This window comes from Nesoenas mayeri (assembly GCF_963082525.1).
Source record: "Nesoenas mayeri genome assembly, chromosome: 26".
NCBI lineage: Eukaryota > Metazoa > Chordata > Aves > Columbiformes > Columbidae > Nesoenas > Nesoenas mayeri.
In genome coordinates this window covers 6,382,946-6,399,500 of record NC_137552.1, presented here as the reverse complement: position 1 = coordinate 6,399,500, position 16,555 = coordinate 6,382,946, and the positions used below count along the sequence as shown (strand labels likewise).

The following is a 16,555-nucleotide window of genomic DNA, read 5'->3' as shown; positions in this document are numbered from 1 at the left end:
CCCCTCAGTTCCAGCAGGACAGGGAACTGCTGGAGAGAGTCCAGCGCAGCCACCAAGATGCTGCAGGGAGTGGAGCATCTCCCGTGTGAGGAAAGGCTGAGGGAGCTGGGGCTCTGGAGCTGGACAAGAGGACACTGAGGGGGGACTCATTAATGTTTACAGATACATAAAGAGTGAGTGTCAGGAGGATGGAGCCAGGCTCTTCTGGGTGACAACCAGTGACAGGACAAGGCGTAATGGGTTCAAACTGGAACACAAAAGATTCCGCTTAAATTTGAGAAGAAATTTCTTCTCTGTAAGGGTGGCAGAGCCTGGCCCAGGCTGCCCAGGGGGCTGTGGAGTCTCCTATTCTGGAGACATTCAAACCTGCCTGGACACCTTCCTGTGTAACCTCATCTGGGTGTTCCTGCTCCATGGGGGGATTGCACTGGATGAGCTTTCCAGGGCCCTTCAACCCCTGACATTCTGGGATTCTGGGATTTTTTTTTTTTTTTCAATGTGCCATTTCCTTTCAGTACAACACCTCAGGTACTGAGCCCAACAATTGCTGCCCCACCAAATGCACTGCCTCGAAGAAGCTCTCGCCTATTTACTACCGATAGCTCTACAACAAAGGTAACAAACTTCATTAATTTTGGAAACTTGTGGGTTTCTTACATCATGCCACTATACTGAATAATAACTTCCTCGTATGTTTATCAATTCTAGCAGTGAAGGAGAAGATCCTTCTCATTCTCCGGTGAAGGAGAACGATCTGCCCCTTACAGGGGTCAGAACATACGAATGTACAAATGAGTTATGATGCCGTGTTATTTTTTTAAGCTCTCAAGTACCCAATTAAAATAGCGGGAAGAAGAGTATCATGGACAAAAACAGAGATACGTGCAGCGTAGACAGATGCAGTGGTGCTGCTAGCTGTCCACCCATTTGATAGGGAGGTGGTGTTGCTCAGATATGTTATTATTTTGAGCAAATACTCTTTTTTTTTTTTTTCTCTCCCCAAAACAAAGTTATTTTTGTGTCAGTTTTCTGCTCTTCAAACAATGGAGCAGAACACTGAAGCTCAAATACTTATGGACTGTAGTTACGTGATATGAATAATTTGTGTTTAAAAATTAACTACTAAACATATCCAGTTAGGTTCCTGAGTGTGTAAAAGCCAAACAGCTGGCTGTCATTGTTAAGGCTGCAAGGAAGCATACATACCATTTTATACCATTTACTTTAATGTTAAGTTACCTGAATTTAAAACACTTTTCTATAAAACTCTTATTCTTCTTAATTGCAGGAAAATAGCAAAAAATTAAAAATGAAGTTCCCACCTAAGATTCCAAACAGAAAAACAAAAAGTAAAACAAATAAGGGAGGAATAACTCAACCAAACTTGAATGACAGTTTGGAAATTACCAAACTGGACTCTTCCATCATTTCAGAAGGGAAAATTTCTGCTGTTGCACCACAGATCCAGGCTTTTACTCTACAGAAGGCTGCAGCAGGTCTGTTTGAATGCTCTTGGACTGTAGTAGAGTAAAGCTGTCTATATATATATACATTTTAAGGTTGTGTGGAAAATGTTTTGCTCCAGTGTTTTGTTTCTTTCTTGTTTCAGTTAACCTGCAGCTGTCACCTCTGCATAAAGACATTGAATTCACTGTCTTCTAGTTAACTTACCAAGAACATGTGAAAAAGTAGTAAAAAGTGGCTAGTTGTAAGCAGATATATCTCGTAGGCTCTGGTCCTTATTAACGGTTAAAATATTTTCAGGCAAGATCCTTGGAAACAGATTCAAAGGAGCTATGAGTAACCCAGTCATCTTTCCCTAAAATTGGGTTTATGTAGCCTGTTCTTCCTTCACATTTCCTATTTGTTTAAAAACAAGTCTTTATTCAGAGTGTCAGAAAATCCTAGACAAACTGCTGAATTCCTCTTTTTTGGCTTGATAATGTTTCCAGGCAGCAAGATGAAGTATCCATGGATACCAGACATGTGGAAATTGTGTTCAAACCTAACAAAATGTCTGAATAGCTGCTGCAAATGCAGAACTCCAGTTGCCCCAAACTTGAGAGTTTCTCTGTTCCTGAGTGCTCTTTTGCTGGCTAAAGAAGTCGTTACCATCTGACTTCGATTACAAAGGTTGATGTTTAGAATATTATGCCTAAGTTCAGAGTGCATAAGCCTGTGTTTGAGAACTCCTGAAATATTTTCATAAGCAAATTGGGAGTAGTGCCTGCCGTAATGAAGAGTTTATGGGATTAGCAGTTTCAAGTAAATAAGTCTCAGCTATTTTTTTTCCACGTTTATTTATTGTATTTTTCTCCTAGAAGGTTTGATGAGCCTTCTCCGTGACATGGGGAAAGGTTATTTAGCCTTGTGTTCGTACAGCTGCAAGGAAGCAATAAATATTTTAAGCCATTTACCGTCCCACCACTACAACACTGGCTGGGTGCTGTGCCAGATTGGGAGAGCTTACTTTGAACTTGCAGAATATATGCAGGTAGGAACTGCATGGTGGGTTCTTTTTGCTTTTGTTTTGCATAGCTGGAACGGATTTAGATCTTGAATCTGCGTTAGTAGTCACTGAGCTTTCCTGAAGAGGCTGAGTTATGCTTTTGATGGCTTTTAATGTTATTTCCTTGTGCATCCAGCCACTGGGGTCTCCCTGTCTTCAGTCACAGCTGTGCTGATGCAGTTGTTTGTACTGCAACATTGTAAATTAGGTCACTGAAACAATTCTCACCCTTTTTGGTTGGTGTGGATCACATCAATGACCTAGTTTCCTTTGCAGCCTCGGAAATGACAGCATTGGCACAGCTAAGGTGATGTCAGAAACAGAAGCGAGTGGTTAAGGATAACCCAGCAGTTTAACTCTCCTTGTCACTGTTGTCCTGATAGCTGATGTGCCCATTTCCTCAGAAGTTTTTTAAAACACTTTGACAGGTTGTGTGCGGAAGACATGCAGTAGGATTCAGAAGCATTTTTTAAATTGTGCACGCAGTCTGATTAGATATGGAGCACATTGTGCTTCTTAATAGTTTATTTTGCAAACTGAGGCTACAGACCTTAATGACTTCCTAAAGCCAGTCTTCTCTTGTTGCTGCTTTGAGTGCTGTAATCTGGAACTTCAGTTTATGAAATGTAGATATCTACATCAGAAAGACTTCATTAGTCAGCTGTGAAGAAGCATAGCTGTCTCCGATGAAAGCAAAGCGTGTGTGTGTCATGTGCTTCTGCGTGCCCCCATCCCTGTATTTGTTTACTGCAGTGATTGCCATGTTGCCTTTTGCCTCGCAATTATTATGCACAGTGTCTGGAGGGGTGTACCACTTGGTATGAACGTGATACCTGTCATCTGTTAGAATGGCTAATAGTCATAACTGGCCCACAAAAGTATGCTACTCTTTTCCTGATTTTGCACACAATTGTTTCTTTGCCTTGTGCGCTGTGATAGGAACAGTGCTGTAGTCTGAGCCAGCAGTAGGGAGGGCTGGCTGCCTTTCTGCTTGCCATAACTATATTGGAGTATGGTTGCTTCCTTGGCTTGAAGGGGAACTTACAGGACTTGTAGCTCTGCATGGTACTTACAAAGCAAAGAGAATGCTCAGTCTGGGCACAGGAGGCTTGTAATCTTGACCTGTCTGCTCTGCTTTGATGGGTGGAATTTTGTTTTAATTTCTGTTCTTAGGCTGAGAGAATATTTTCAGAAGTGAGGAGGATTGAAAACTACAGAGTAGAAGGCATGGAGATCTATTCGACTACGCTGTGGCATCTGCAGAAAGATGTTGCTCTTTCTGTTCTTTCAAAGGATTTGACGGACATGGATAAAAACTCACCGGAGGTATAAAATGCTGTGGTGTTGAATGAGAAGAGGGCAACTGCGTGTAGCAAAATCAATGATTCGGAACAAAGCTCTGGGCTCTAATCTAGTTTGAGTGTATTTCCTGTGAGAACTGCATGGCAAAACTAGAGTGAGGTGGCAGGATTGTCTGTTGAACTGATGATGCCTGAAGTGGCTTCTTAGAGTTAGAACATCACCTTACATGGCAGAGGTTGAAACCTTTCATCTGTTAACGGTTATTTAAGTTTGCATTGGTGCCATTCGTTCAGGAAGATCATGGGTTAGTCAGTCACTCCTGCTGCTGCCGGCATGCAAAGATGAGTAATATTTTTTCGTGTATTGCCTTTTAATTGCTGTAGTTACTTCACTGACACTTAAAACATATTTGTTCTAGAACTTATTTTCAGGCATGTTGCACATTTTTATGCCAAAGTCCATTAAACTTCAGAGTGTACGGTAATATGAAGTCATGATATCCAAAAAGCCAGGCATCTTTTAATGGGTGCCACAATAAAAGTAGTAAATGTATGCATTTATATATGTGTTCTTAACAGAACTGAGAACTGTAGCTTGTATAGAACTAACTTTTTTTTTTTTTTCTATGGAGGAGAGAATCCTGTTTGTGTTGTCTTGCTAGCTTGTCTAATAGTAGAAAAATTGAAACCGATGAAGCAGTTTTTAATCATAGTAATACAGCCGGGAGAGAAGAGAGTGCAGGTTCTAATACAAGGAGGGAAGAACAGTTCTGTGATTTGGCAGTGATGCTAAAAAATTGGGAAAGGGAGAGACTCTGGGCTGTGATGCTTTATAATCTCAATGCTCATTGCTGAGCAGGAGGGAAAGCAGAGGTTTCTGCTAAAATTGTTGCATTGCAGATTTCCAGATTTGTCATTTGGAGGGAGCTGAAGAGTGAAATAAATAGCAAAGGTGTTTTATTTCTAGCCTTTTCAGCAGCTTCAGAAGCTTTAGTCATTGGTCAAAATATCTAATCAACACGAACTTGTTGAGTGTCCTTAGGTTCTCAATTTATGTATTTCAGCTTATCTAGCTATAGACGGGGTATTTAGGCCTATATACCTCTTGGGAATGAGACTTAAATGTTGCTTTATTTTTTTTATAATCTAGGAGGAAGTTATATATAATTATGTAAATCAGTATGGAAATCTCTGTTCAGCTCCAATTTAGTCACTCTGAGTTGTAAAAAGTGTGCTAATTTTGCAATGCTGTTTCCACTAGGCATGGTGTGCTGCAGGAAACTGTTTCAGCTTGCAACGAGAGCATGACATTGCAATCAAGTTCTTCCAGAGGGCCATTCAAGTTGATCCAAACTATGCTTATGCCTATACCCTTTTGGGGCATGAATTTGTGTTAACGGAAGAACTAGACAAAGCATTAGCTTGTTTTAGAAATGCAGTTAGAGTCAACTCTAGACACTATAATGCATGGTAAGTTTTGCTTTGTGCCTCTCCTTTTGCATGTGATACAGAACTCCTTTTGGAGAAATGTCCTCTGGATGCTGCCGTGGCGATCGAGCAGAGCTATTTCTGCAGAAGGCGTGGGCCTTGTCTCTTTATTCAACAGTTATTTCCACAAGGACAGCAAAAAAATTGGAGCTTTTTTGGCTTCCACAGATCTTTGCTGTAGTATACCAGCTGTTTTGTTCTGTGTAGCACTCCTCATCCCTCTAGTTGATTGTTCTTCAGCTGCAGTTGGAATGATGAGATCTGCTGCTTTTTATATCTTAAGATACAGTTTCTTACAGCGTTTTCTGTAGGAAAAATATACAAAGTAGTAAAAGTTCTGCTAATACAGGTCACTTAGCCTTGCGAAACTCCCTTGGGACAGGAATTAGCAGGGCTTATTTGGAGAGCTTTACACTAGACTCGAAGCGGGATGGGGATGTAGCTGGGGATGTAGGGCATCACTCTAGAGTTGATGAAGGCTGGGAGGCCTCCCACACCCCTGGGGTGAAATTGGTGTGCTCAGCTCACTCTCTGAAATGCCTGCACACCAATGCGTCCAGTTAGAAGGGGGTGGTCAGTAGGTCAGAGAGGTTCTCCTGCCCCTCTGCTCTGCCCTGGGGAGACCACACCTGGAATCTTGTGTCCAGTTGTGGCCCCTCAGTTCCAGCAGGACAGGGAACTGCTGGAGGGAGTCCAGCGCAGCCACCAAGATCTCCCGTGTGAGGAAAGGCTGAGAGAGCTGGGGCTTGGGAGCTGGACAAGAGGACACTGAGGGGGGACTCATTCATGGGGATCAATATGGAAAGGGGCAGTGTCAGGAGGATGGAGCCAGGCTCTGCTGGTGACAACCAGTGACAGGACAAGGGGCAGTGGGTGCAAACTGGAACACAGGAGGTTCCACTTAAATTTGAGAAGAAACTTGTTCCCGGTGAGGGTGGCAGAGCCTGAACAGGCTGCCCAGGGTTGTTGTGGAGTCTCCTTCTCTGCAGACATTCCAACCCGCCTGGACACCTTCCTGTGTAACCTCATCTGGGTGTTCCTGCTCCAGCAGGGGGATTGCACTGGATGAGCTTTTGAGGTCCCTTCCAATCCCTGACATTCTGGGATTCTGTAATTTTTATGCGTTTTGCTTTGCAGTTGTTTAGCCCGTCTTCCTGTTTATCAAATATCAGTCATTCAAACTACTCATTTTGGGGGGGGGGAGTGCAGGGCGAGTAAATTTTAGGCGTAGCTTTTTCCCCACAATAACTTGCTTCCCACCCTGGATGGGGTCGGCAAATCTGTAGACTGTTTCTTCCAGGTCATATTCACTGATAAAGACAGTTTGATTAGAATACAGTCTTACTTAAAAACTGTTTTTCTGCTTGCAGGTATGGGTTGGGAATGATTTATTACAAACAGGAGAAATTCAGTCTAGCAGAAATGCATTTCCAGAAAGCACTTGATATCAATCCTCAGAGCTCAGTCTTACTGTGTCACATCGGGGTGGTAAGTAGATTGCACTTTAACTCTATCTTTGGGTTGTTTTTTTTTTTATCTGCTTTTGTACTTTATTTGCAGTAGAGAAGTAATTCTGAATGGTGTTTAACAAAAAAACATAGCAAGTTCAGAATACCCATTTGGGGATCTTAAGTGCCATATGAATTATTATTAATTGATTAATTCTGATACGGAATTAATGGGTCAGAAAAGAAACCCTCCTCTTTTTCCAAACTACTTTTAGCCGATAATGGAATTATACTATCAGGTCGTGTTTGAGTTGGCCTAACTAGTACTGATACGAAAATCAAGCCTGTGTGCAGATACTCATGTGAACAGAGTATAGGGGATTTTATACTTGATACATAAGAAATGAAGTGGGTTTTAATTGCTGTTGCATGCAGTTGCATCAGCACTTCCAGTTCTATAAAATGCTACGGCACCCATTTTGCCTTTCAGGGTGTGGTATTTTGGCCCTGGCTTTATGTCCACATTGCCCTTGTTCCAGTCACTTGCAGATGTGACAAACTTATTTCTTAGGCTGCTTTATGCCAAGTAAAGTTTAAGTAGCAGGCAGCTACTTCAACTAACATTGAGTAGCTTAATTTTGTGGGTCTGTTTGAAAAGTTGGTCAATTATCCATCTGCCACGGTGGTCCTTAAGCTGTAGCCTCACTCCAGCCAAGACTTGCTTACAAAGTCGAGCAGCAGTCCTGAGGTATTTGTGATGGTGAGTTAAGGCTGCGTAAGCGTGGTAGGTGGTTACCTGCTGGTGTTCGTTTGCCTTCTATGCGTCAGCAAAGCTGTGTCAAATTGTAGAGGGATAGTGGCTGCTTCTCGTTGATGTATAGAGAAAGGCATGGAGTTCACTCCTGGCCAAAGGTTAAATAATTTCTGTAAGCCACTGGGAGGGGAGAATGTTTTGAGGCGTAGACAGGGCAAGCTGACGTTTTCTTCCTGTCAGAAATCTTGTTAAGACTTGGTCTAGAATTGGACAATTTTATTTGAGGAACAGATTGTGAGTAGATGTAGTCAAATGGATTTGTCCTTGTCTGGCAGCTGAGCTGTTGTTTTCCTTTTTAAAATTGTTCTCTTTTTCTGTGGTAGGTCCAGCATGCACTGAAAAAATCTGATAAGGCTTTGGATACTTTAAACAAAGCTATTAACATTGACCCCAAGAACCCGCTATGCAAATTCCATAGAGCTTCTGTATTGTTTGCAAATGAAAAATACAAGGTAAGATTTGGTACAAGTAGACAACCTTAAGTTACCTTTAAATTGCTGCGGCTAGGAATGGGAATGCACTGGAAGCCAAATGTTCGCAGATTACCACTGAGTAGCATCAGGGCTTGTGGGAAGAGCCTGGGACACTGGCCTGTCTCATGGAGGCTGATGTGAAGCATTTGCTTTGACAAGTGCTGCCTTTGCCAAGGAAACGATGTTAAATTTTTAATTGCTATAAAATCTAGGGCTAACAGGCAATGCTTTTAAAGTTATTATTTTAGTCCGACCCTGGAAAAAGAAAGAAGCGGAAACTATTGCAGCTCGCACCAATATGTGGCTGTATTAAGAAGAGCTTATACTAAACTGCTGAAAAAAGACTCAGCAAACTGCCCAAAACCAATTACAGCAATAAGAACGAGTCATTTCAAAGGCTCTGTTAGAGTGAGAAATAAGCTAAGCAATTTTGGTCTGATTTGTCCCGACCTGTGCCCCGTTTAGAATGAGTGAAGATCTTTCCACAGTCTGTCCTTCCAGTGACTGTTGTCCTCTCTGGCCTGTTGTTTTGGCCACAGAAGACAAGCGACAGTCTGATTTTTTTGAAACCTTGCTTCAGAAATGTGTGCACACATTAAGGTAAAACTTTACTTAGAACTTTTCTTTAAATTCATAACTGAATCAGCTGGACATGAAATTTATTAAGATTGAAGATGATGAAGTGCCTCTTTGTAGATTGCTTCTAAAACTTAAAAGTAGAGGATTAATGCAAGAGGAAAAAAGATAAGGCCAATTGTGCACTATCTTATTGTCTCTGCACTAGCGAAGGAGCTGCTTGACCACGGTGAAGTGATGTTTTAGGAAATAAAACATTTAGATTCTTTTCTTTGTTGAGCTGAGACTAAAGTTACACTGCTCACATAAACTATGTGAAATATATCAACATATCAACGTTCTTAATTTTTCAGATGCTCAGTATACTAAAGGAAACAGTCACTGTAAATATGCTGTCAGCTTCTTGTCTTCTACCCTATTATGTCTTGTTGGGGGCGATGAGGATGTTTTATGTCAGAGTTGTTAGTTGTCTTGTAGGAGACCAAAGCCCAATAAACTTGCTCTATTTCTGTAATAATGCGACTTTAATATGCTACAATCTCTAAATGAGAAACTAATAGGAATTTTAGATGCTTCTCATGAGATTGTACTGTTGTTGTTGATGGAATGTACTGTATGTAAATGCCAAGATTTGTTTTTTTCCACATTAGTACTAAGTCACAGCTTAGTGAGGGCAAAAACTGGTTGCAGACTGCTAGCTTGTGCTTCCTAACCTCTTTTTTTTCTTCCTTTTCAGTCTGCTTTACAAGAACTTGAAGAACTGAAACAGATTGTACCCAAAGAGTCTCTTGTTTACTTTTTAATAGGAAAGGTTAGTAAAACTTAACTGGGATCATAAGTTCTTTGGTCTCCTTTGTTGCAGAAGTATATGCCTAGTGAGAAAATTTGATGTCTGTCACCTAGCGGTTTCTGTTTGGAGCAGTATTCTAAAAATTCCTGAAGCTTTAGATGAGGCTTACTGGTCACGCCTTTATTATGTATCAGGTTTTAAATACAAAAGGCAGCAACTTCATGTAAATGTAGCCTTTTATGCTTGTATTTTAGGTTTATAAAAAACTGGGCCAAACACATTTGGCCCTAATGAATTTCTCATGGGCAATGGACTTGGATCCCAAAGGAGCCAATAACCAGATCAAGGAGGCCATCGATAAACGGTACCTTCCAGATGATGAGGAACCAATAACTCAAGAAGAGCAAATCAGTGAATGTTACCCCTATGAATCAGGTTTGTATTTCCAACCCTTGGTCGTTCAAAGAGAGATTTCCACTTAAGTGGTAGGAAGAACCCTGGTTTAATAAGTGAAACATGCTCAGCCTTGCTGCTTGTCAAGAAAGAACTACAGAGGCTCTTCATTCAGAAGAATTTATTCGTGCTTCCTATAGTAACCATGGTATAAAGAATTGTGACATTTATGTAGAATCTGTAGATAGAGTGAGACAGAGAGAATGACTACTGAAAATTCATACAAATCATGGTTGTCTAATAGTATCCTAGGAGAGCCAGATGTTCCCAGAGCTGCAAGTCGTCCCTCATAGGAGCAGCAAATCGTTTCAAGGTAACCCAAATGGCAACTGAAAGTATCAGTTTTTTCAAATTGTCTGCTAAACATAAAAGGAAACATCATGGAAACAGTTTCATTTGAATATGGAGAACATAAAACACTCTCGTTACGCTACTTGGCAGTAATGCACAAAAAGGAATCGGCCAGGTTTCTGTTCTCTGGCTTTTTATTATGAACTTAAATCTGTGAAGGCATGGGTAGCTCTGTGGAGCATGGATAGTCATAAATACAGGCCTCTGCAGACTGGAATAGTGATAGAAAGTAAATACTCATAAGCAACTTTTTTTCCCCCGAAGAAAAAAATAACAGGTTTGGTGATCTTATTAATAGATGTGTGCTACTTTCTGTAATTCTAAATCTTCAACTGAAAAAGTTGACACATTTCTCTGCTGTATATCACGTAGATTTTTATTGATCCTGTGTACAGTGTGCTTTGTAATACCGGACACTTGTACTGTGCCGCACTTCCTGAACTAGGAAGTGGCTTTTTCTACCCCTGCTGTTGTAGTTGGGCTGATCTAGAACATAGGCTCACCAGGGCTGAGCACGGTTCTGACAGGGAGATGGAGACAGAGCACTTGAACTGCTGAGGAGCAACATCTGAAAAAAAACCCACAAAACACCACCACTTCAATAAGTGACAAAATATAAAGAAAATAAAATAACACAGAGTGAGGGTGTGTGTAAGCAATTTGGTCTCCCTGGCTGTGCAGGTGAACTACAGAAGAGTTTGAGTTTCAGCTGAACAACTCTTTTAGGACATATGAGACAAGCTGAAGTAAATTAAGGTAGTACTGGGGGTGGGAGCAGAACTGGTTTTAATTTATCAGCTAGTGTAAGCCATTTTGTGCATTAAACTGCCTAGCGTGGGACTCGCTGTGTCTATTGTACAGAAACCTGTAAATTGTTTGCGTTAAAGCATTCAAAGGCATCTGTGTTTCTCCACATGAAACAACATGGGCATTTGAAAGTTTACAATGAATATGCTAAATTGTACTGTGGAAAACAGACTCATATGTTCCTGTGTGTGAAGACCACCCATCCTTAGATATTTGACTGTTTTAACAAGTTTTAACAAGCGTAGAAGTTAAATATTTAAGGGTAGCCTTTCGCTACGTACACGTGTATCTTGTATGCTGTGCACAGCATGCTGTTGTTATTCAAGTAGCAGTAGGAATCTACTTTTCCTGGAAGCTCTAGGCCTGAGTAGATCTTCAGCATCAGAGATGTCTGTGTGCATTTACTCAAAGGAGTTCTTGCCACATCTCTTATGCAGTATTCTTTGTCGTGGCACAGGGATTAAGTAGAGGCTGCCTAACACTACTAATTAAATGTTATTTGATTGTAAATTAAGTGGTCATGATGCAGTAATGGAGTGGGTAACTAATGTGGGCACTTCAGGGAGCTGATGCTGTCTGAAGGAGTGGGAAGGCTAAACTGCTCCTAAGGCAATTTTGGAATCCTCCATACTAATCCCTACCTAGCTAGGTGTCAGAATTCAGATTTTAACAGAAGGTGGGGCCAGTACTGTTTAACGTCTTCATCAATGACACAGTGGATCGAGTGCACCCTCAGCAAGTCTGGGGATGACACCAAGCTGAGTGGTGCAGGTGACACTGCTGAGGGATGGGAACCATCCAGAGGGACCTGGACAAGCTCAAGAAGTGGGTCCATGAGAACCTTATGAGGTTCAACAAGGCCAAGCGCAAGGTCCTGCACCTGGGTCAGGGCAACCCCTGGTGTCAGTACAGGCTGTAGAGGAAAGGATGAAGAGCAGCCCTGCAGAGGAGGACCTGCGGGTACTGGAAGACCGGACATAAGCTGGCAATGTGCCGATTGTATCTTGGGCTGCATCAAAGGGAGCGTGGGCAGCAGGTGGAGAGAGGGGATTGTTCCCTCTGCCCCGCTTTGGCGAGACCCCCTGCAGTGCTGGTCCAGCTCTGGGTCCTCAGCACAGGACGCACATGGAGCTGCTGGAGAGCGGCCAGAGGAGCCAGAGAAATGATCCAAGGCTGGAGCAGCTCTGCTGGGGACAGGCTGAGAGAGCTGGGGTGTTCCGCTGGAGAAGAGAAGCTCCGGGGACACCTTAGTGCGGCCTTTCTGTACTTAAAAGGGGCTGAGAAGAAAGATGGGGACAGACTTTTCAGCAGGGCCTGTTGTGACAGGACAAGGGGTGATGGTTTGAAACTAAAGGAGGGAGATTCAGGCCGGACATGAGGAAGGAATTGTTGCCCTGAGGGTGGTGAGAGCCTGGCCCAGGTTGGCCAGAGAGGTGGTGGATGAACCATCCCTGGAGACACCCCAGGCCAGGCTGGACGGGGCTCTGAGCACCCTGAGCTGCTGAAGATGTCCCTGTCATGGCGGGGGAGGCACTGGGGAGCTGGGGAGGGCCTTTAAACCCAAACCATTATCTGATTCTGTGGCTAAAGTGACATGTTAATATGTACTTTGTATTAATTCCTTTCTAAATACCTTTATTTAGACTCCATTAAGCTGACAGGGGTCAGCCATAAAGAAAAAAGGAGAAAACCATATGGCTTTAAAGCATTCTGAGAGGAAGCTCCGACCCATTACCACTGTGCTTTCAACACGCTCGAGTTGATTGGGTGGACAATGGTTGTAGAGAAGCAGCCCAGTAATGTTTGACTAGTTTGTATTTCTTTTTCTTCCCAGTTGGCACAGATGAATCCCAAGAGAGCAGCATGACGGATGCAGATGACACGCAGCTCCACGCAGTTGAAAGTGATGAATTTTAACCTCCAAAAGCCGGTGTCTGAGCTTGAGTGTGTGTCTGGTACTGTTGTGTTCTCCCCTTCTTTCGCATCCTGGGTCTTCACATCACTGAGCCAGCATTGTCATTATTCTCCACTGACACCATGAGAACACCGCTCAGACTTAAACTGTACACAGAATTAATGGCAGTGCAATATTCAGCTGCTACTGGTCTGGCTAGTTGGCTCGTATGCATTTATGAAAGTGAGGAGAAGATGGTATTTTTGGACTCAGCTTTGCTGGAAAAATATCATGGAAGAAAGACTTGTGGTTTGCTGTAATGAAGCTGGTAGATGTGGGGATAGTACTAATGAAGCAGTTTCTTGTTCTTTTTCCAGAAATGTGTCTTAGTTTGGTTCTTTCTTGGTAAGCGGAGTGCTGAACCTCATTTCCAAGTTCTTCAAGGACAGTGTTGACAAATTCAGGCTGTTAAAGACTTTTGCATATTGTATTGTAACCTAAATGCCAGGGAATGTAAATGACCTTAAAGCTGCAGTGTCTCCAGTGAACAAACACGATGCGTGTGCTCGGGACTGGGAGCGTGTCAGACAACGTAAAGTGTCCGTGTCCCTACTCAAGAGTGCAGACTTGCAGGAGTGGAAACGTAGCAGGAGAATCACATTGCAGAATCAAAGCTTTTGTGAAATGCTTTCATATTCTAACCAAGGATTAATTTATTCACCTAGTTTCTGAAAGGTCAGTGTTTACTTTGTACTTCAAAGAAACAAGTCAAACGCCATGCTTCATTTTTCATATACCCCTTGACTTATTCTTCCCCTTTTAAGAATAAAAATTAATAAAGGGCAAAATCAAGAGAGAGATGTAGATACAACTGTAGTGTGAAAACATCAGACCCTTAATCCAGAGTGACTGTGTGTTTCTAAGCAGATAAACTGGGAAGACCGTGGAAGCCTTAATGCAATCAGAACCTTACAGTCAAATGCATCAAATAACTGTTTAAGATTAGTATCGTTTTTTTAAAGCTGTTTTGTGAAGTGTGGCCCAAGCAGGATGCAAAAAGGTGCAATTATCTGTTTTGGTTTTTTTTTTTTATGCGGTTAAGATTTTCACTCTAGGACTATTTTCCTCTTCTACAGAGGCTGCCTCTATGAACAGCAAGCTACGCCACGTTAAGTCCAGAATTATCTTTCTCTGTAGCAACAACTGGTGCCCTTTATGAAGTGATGATAAAGAAAATGTATGATATAAGCAGTTTTAAAGAGCAATTTATGAATAATAAATTGGGAATGATATGAATTTCATAGCAACAGATGTGATCAGTCTTAATGTTTGGGTATAGGGTTTTTGGTGTTGGTTTGGTTTTAATGTATTGGGTTTTAGGGGTCTTTTAGTTACGTTGAGAACTTTGATTTTTTTGTTTTGTTTTGTTTTGTTTTTAATTCTGTCCTTGTTTACACTCGGCACATCTTTCTGTTGCAGCTCCTCTCTGGTCACGAGCCACACAGACACTGGTGTAATTTGAGAAATAATCCTCAAGTGCTGAGCAAAAGTCTCGTTCTCTGGGGGTTTTTGGTTTGGTTTGGTGTTGGGTTTTTTTTTTTGTCTTTTTTTAGAAGTCAGAGGGAGGATGAGCAGTGAAAAATAGGCTTAAACTCCCCTAATAGTGTGAAAAGGAAACTCTAAAATCTGAGGAATGATAATATATTAAAGGAGCTTTGTGCCTCTGTCACATCGTTCTGATCAGCTTGTGTCTGGAAGTTCTTGAACTGACTGGGAAATCATGAGGCGTTTCAGCCGCCCCGAGCGCGGCGCGTTGTGGCAACAGATCCCGCGGGGCGATTCCGCGCCCGGGGGCGCGTGGAGCTCGGGTTCCCGGAGCTGATCTGACCCACAGCCAAGCTCGTGCTGGGTGTCCCGTGTCTGTCTTTCCCGTGTGTGCCCATCCCTGTGGGGAGGAATTTCTCAGCAGTACCTCAGCACAAGATCTGGAGGCAGCACTTGTGTGAATGCCACCAGTTAACTTGTTAATTGGCTTCCTTTTGGTTCCCAAAGTATTTTTTAAGCAAAAAACACAAGTAAGCAGGTGCTACTCTCAAGACTTTTCCGTAGCAAATGCTGTTGTTTAAATGGGGACCAGAGATCTAGGAAATTAGGTGCCTTTTTCCCTTTCCTTTTGTTCTCTAAAAATCGTGAACAATTGTAATAAAATTTTCAACACCTTGCAAGGAGCTCTTAATTCAGCTGGGATGTTAGAAGGATATTCGTGCTACCTGCAAGATTTATCACTTAAATCTGTCCCTTGCTTTATATGTACATTATACCTTAAAGTGATTTTTCTTCCCCCCCACCTCCCCAAGAATGTCAAGTAACATTTAGACCATGCTGCTATTTTACCTTCTAAATACATACACAAAATTAGTATTTAATTGATGAAAAGTTGCTCTCTTTGAAGAGGGACAGTTAGGAGGACGGTGAGTGTGAAGGTGCTGTGGCAGCCAGGTTCAAGCAAGAGTGTTCACTGAAAGAATTAGGGAACTGTCATTTCTTACAACAAAACTATGAAAAAATGGAAAGTGTGGGTGTGGTGTGTACTATTTGCATTGAAACAATGTAATTTGTCTTTTTCCTCTTTCTTTTTTTTTTTTTTTGGGGGGGGGGGGGGGGGGGAGGGGCTTTTCCTGACTTTTTATTTCAAAAATTGTACAGTCTTAGGAAAAAAGTCTTTTCTGTTAATATATTTGTGATTCATTAAAGGATGTGGAAAATCCAAATAAACTACTTTTAAAAGCAGCCTTATCCCCAAGTCATTGGGGTCAGTGGTGGGATTCATCCTTCAGGAGGTGGGCAGGAGGTTTGTGGGCACACCTGGGGGCATGTGGGGCTGGTTTCTGTCCTGTGTCCATCTGTCTGTCCTGGTGTCACCTGTGAATCTGCCACAGGCTGCAAGTCCATTTCTTTGGGCCAGGTTTTTGGGTGAGGTGTGGGGTGTGAGCTTTCCACAAGTACTTCTGTTCATCATCAGCTCACATCCTGCAGCTCAACAGGAGATTCAATAAGCTCCCAGGTGTGGAACAGATTTTATATATGTATATATACACACATGATTTTTATTCTGCTTTCCATAGCAGCTCATAACATTGAGGCTGCAGCTGCTGTTGGCTCGGCAGGGAGGTGGTTGCGGACGTTGCTGTGCTCCAGACCTGCAGGAACGGCGTGCCGGGAAGGCTGAGGCTCATGGCTGTGTAGGAGTTTCTCTTGCTACAGGTACAGTAATCTTGGATTAAAACTGCTAATGTTCATTTTCATCCACTGTATTGGCCTAATCCGGTAATTTTTTGAGAGCCGCGTTTGACTGTGTGACATTGAATTTAACCCTTTCCTAGACCTAGTTGCCTCATCCTTTTTTTTTTTTTTTCCCTTGTTTCTTTTAACCCTGGACTTCTATGACTCGGTGTACAAATGCAGTCCCACAGTTAAATTCTCTGTAGCAGAGTTCTTGCCCTCCTTTGCACATGGCAGCAGGAGACAAGTTATTCTTTCTGTGACTCAGTTGCAGTGTCTTTGTGTTGGCTCAAGTACGGGTGATTTAGGCTTTCTAGTGGTGAAACAGAGCTTTGTTAATGGTAGGTTGAGCTTTAGGTGTCTCCAGAG

At 42.3% G+C, this 16,555-nt stretch overlaps 1 protein-coding gene across 7 annotated transcripts in view; it reads left to right on the top strand.

Moving 5' to 3' along the window:
* The window catches only part of CDC27 (cell division cycle 27), a 32,623-nt gene extending 17,096 nt beyond the window's left edge, over positions 1-15,527 (top strand). For 4 of the 7 annotated variants that reach the window (XM_080359803.1, XM_080359800.1, XM_080359801.1 and 1 more), the window contains 10 exons: positions 516-615; positions 1,289-1,496; positions 2,322-2,494; positions 3,683-3,835; positions 5,072-5,280; positions 6,669-6,786; positions 7,884-8,012; positions 9,346-9,420; positions 9,654-9,834; positions 12,845-15,527. In XM_080359803.1, coding sequence (XP_080215929.1) covers positions 516-615; positions 1,289-1,496; positions 2,322-2,494; positions 3,683-3,835; positions 5,072-5,280; positions 6,669-6,786; positions 7,884-8,012; positions 9,346-9,420; positions 9,654-9,834; positions 12,845-12,927 — 1,429 coding nt within the window. In that variant the 3' untranslated portion in view covers positions 12,928-15,527. Of the gene's footprint in view, positions 1-515; positions 616-1,288; positions 1,497-2,321; positions 2,495-3,682; positions 3,836-5,071; positions 5,281-6,668; positions 6,787-7,883; positions 8,013-9,345; positions 9,421-9,632; positions 9,835-12,844 lie in introns of those variants that run through there. The other 3 variants (XM_080359804.1, XM_080359802.1, XM_080359805.1) reach the window with 2 other exon arrangements.
* Positions 15,528-16,555: the final 1,028 nt, after the last annotated feature.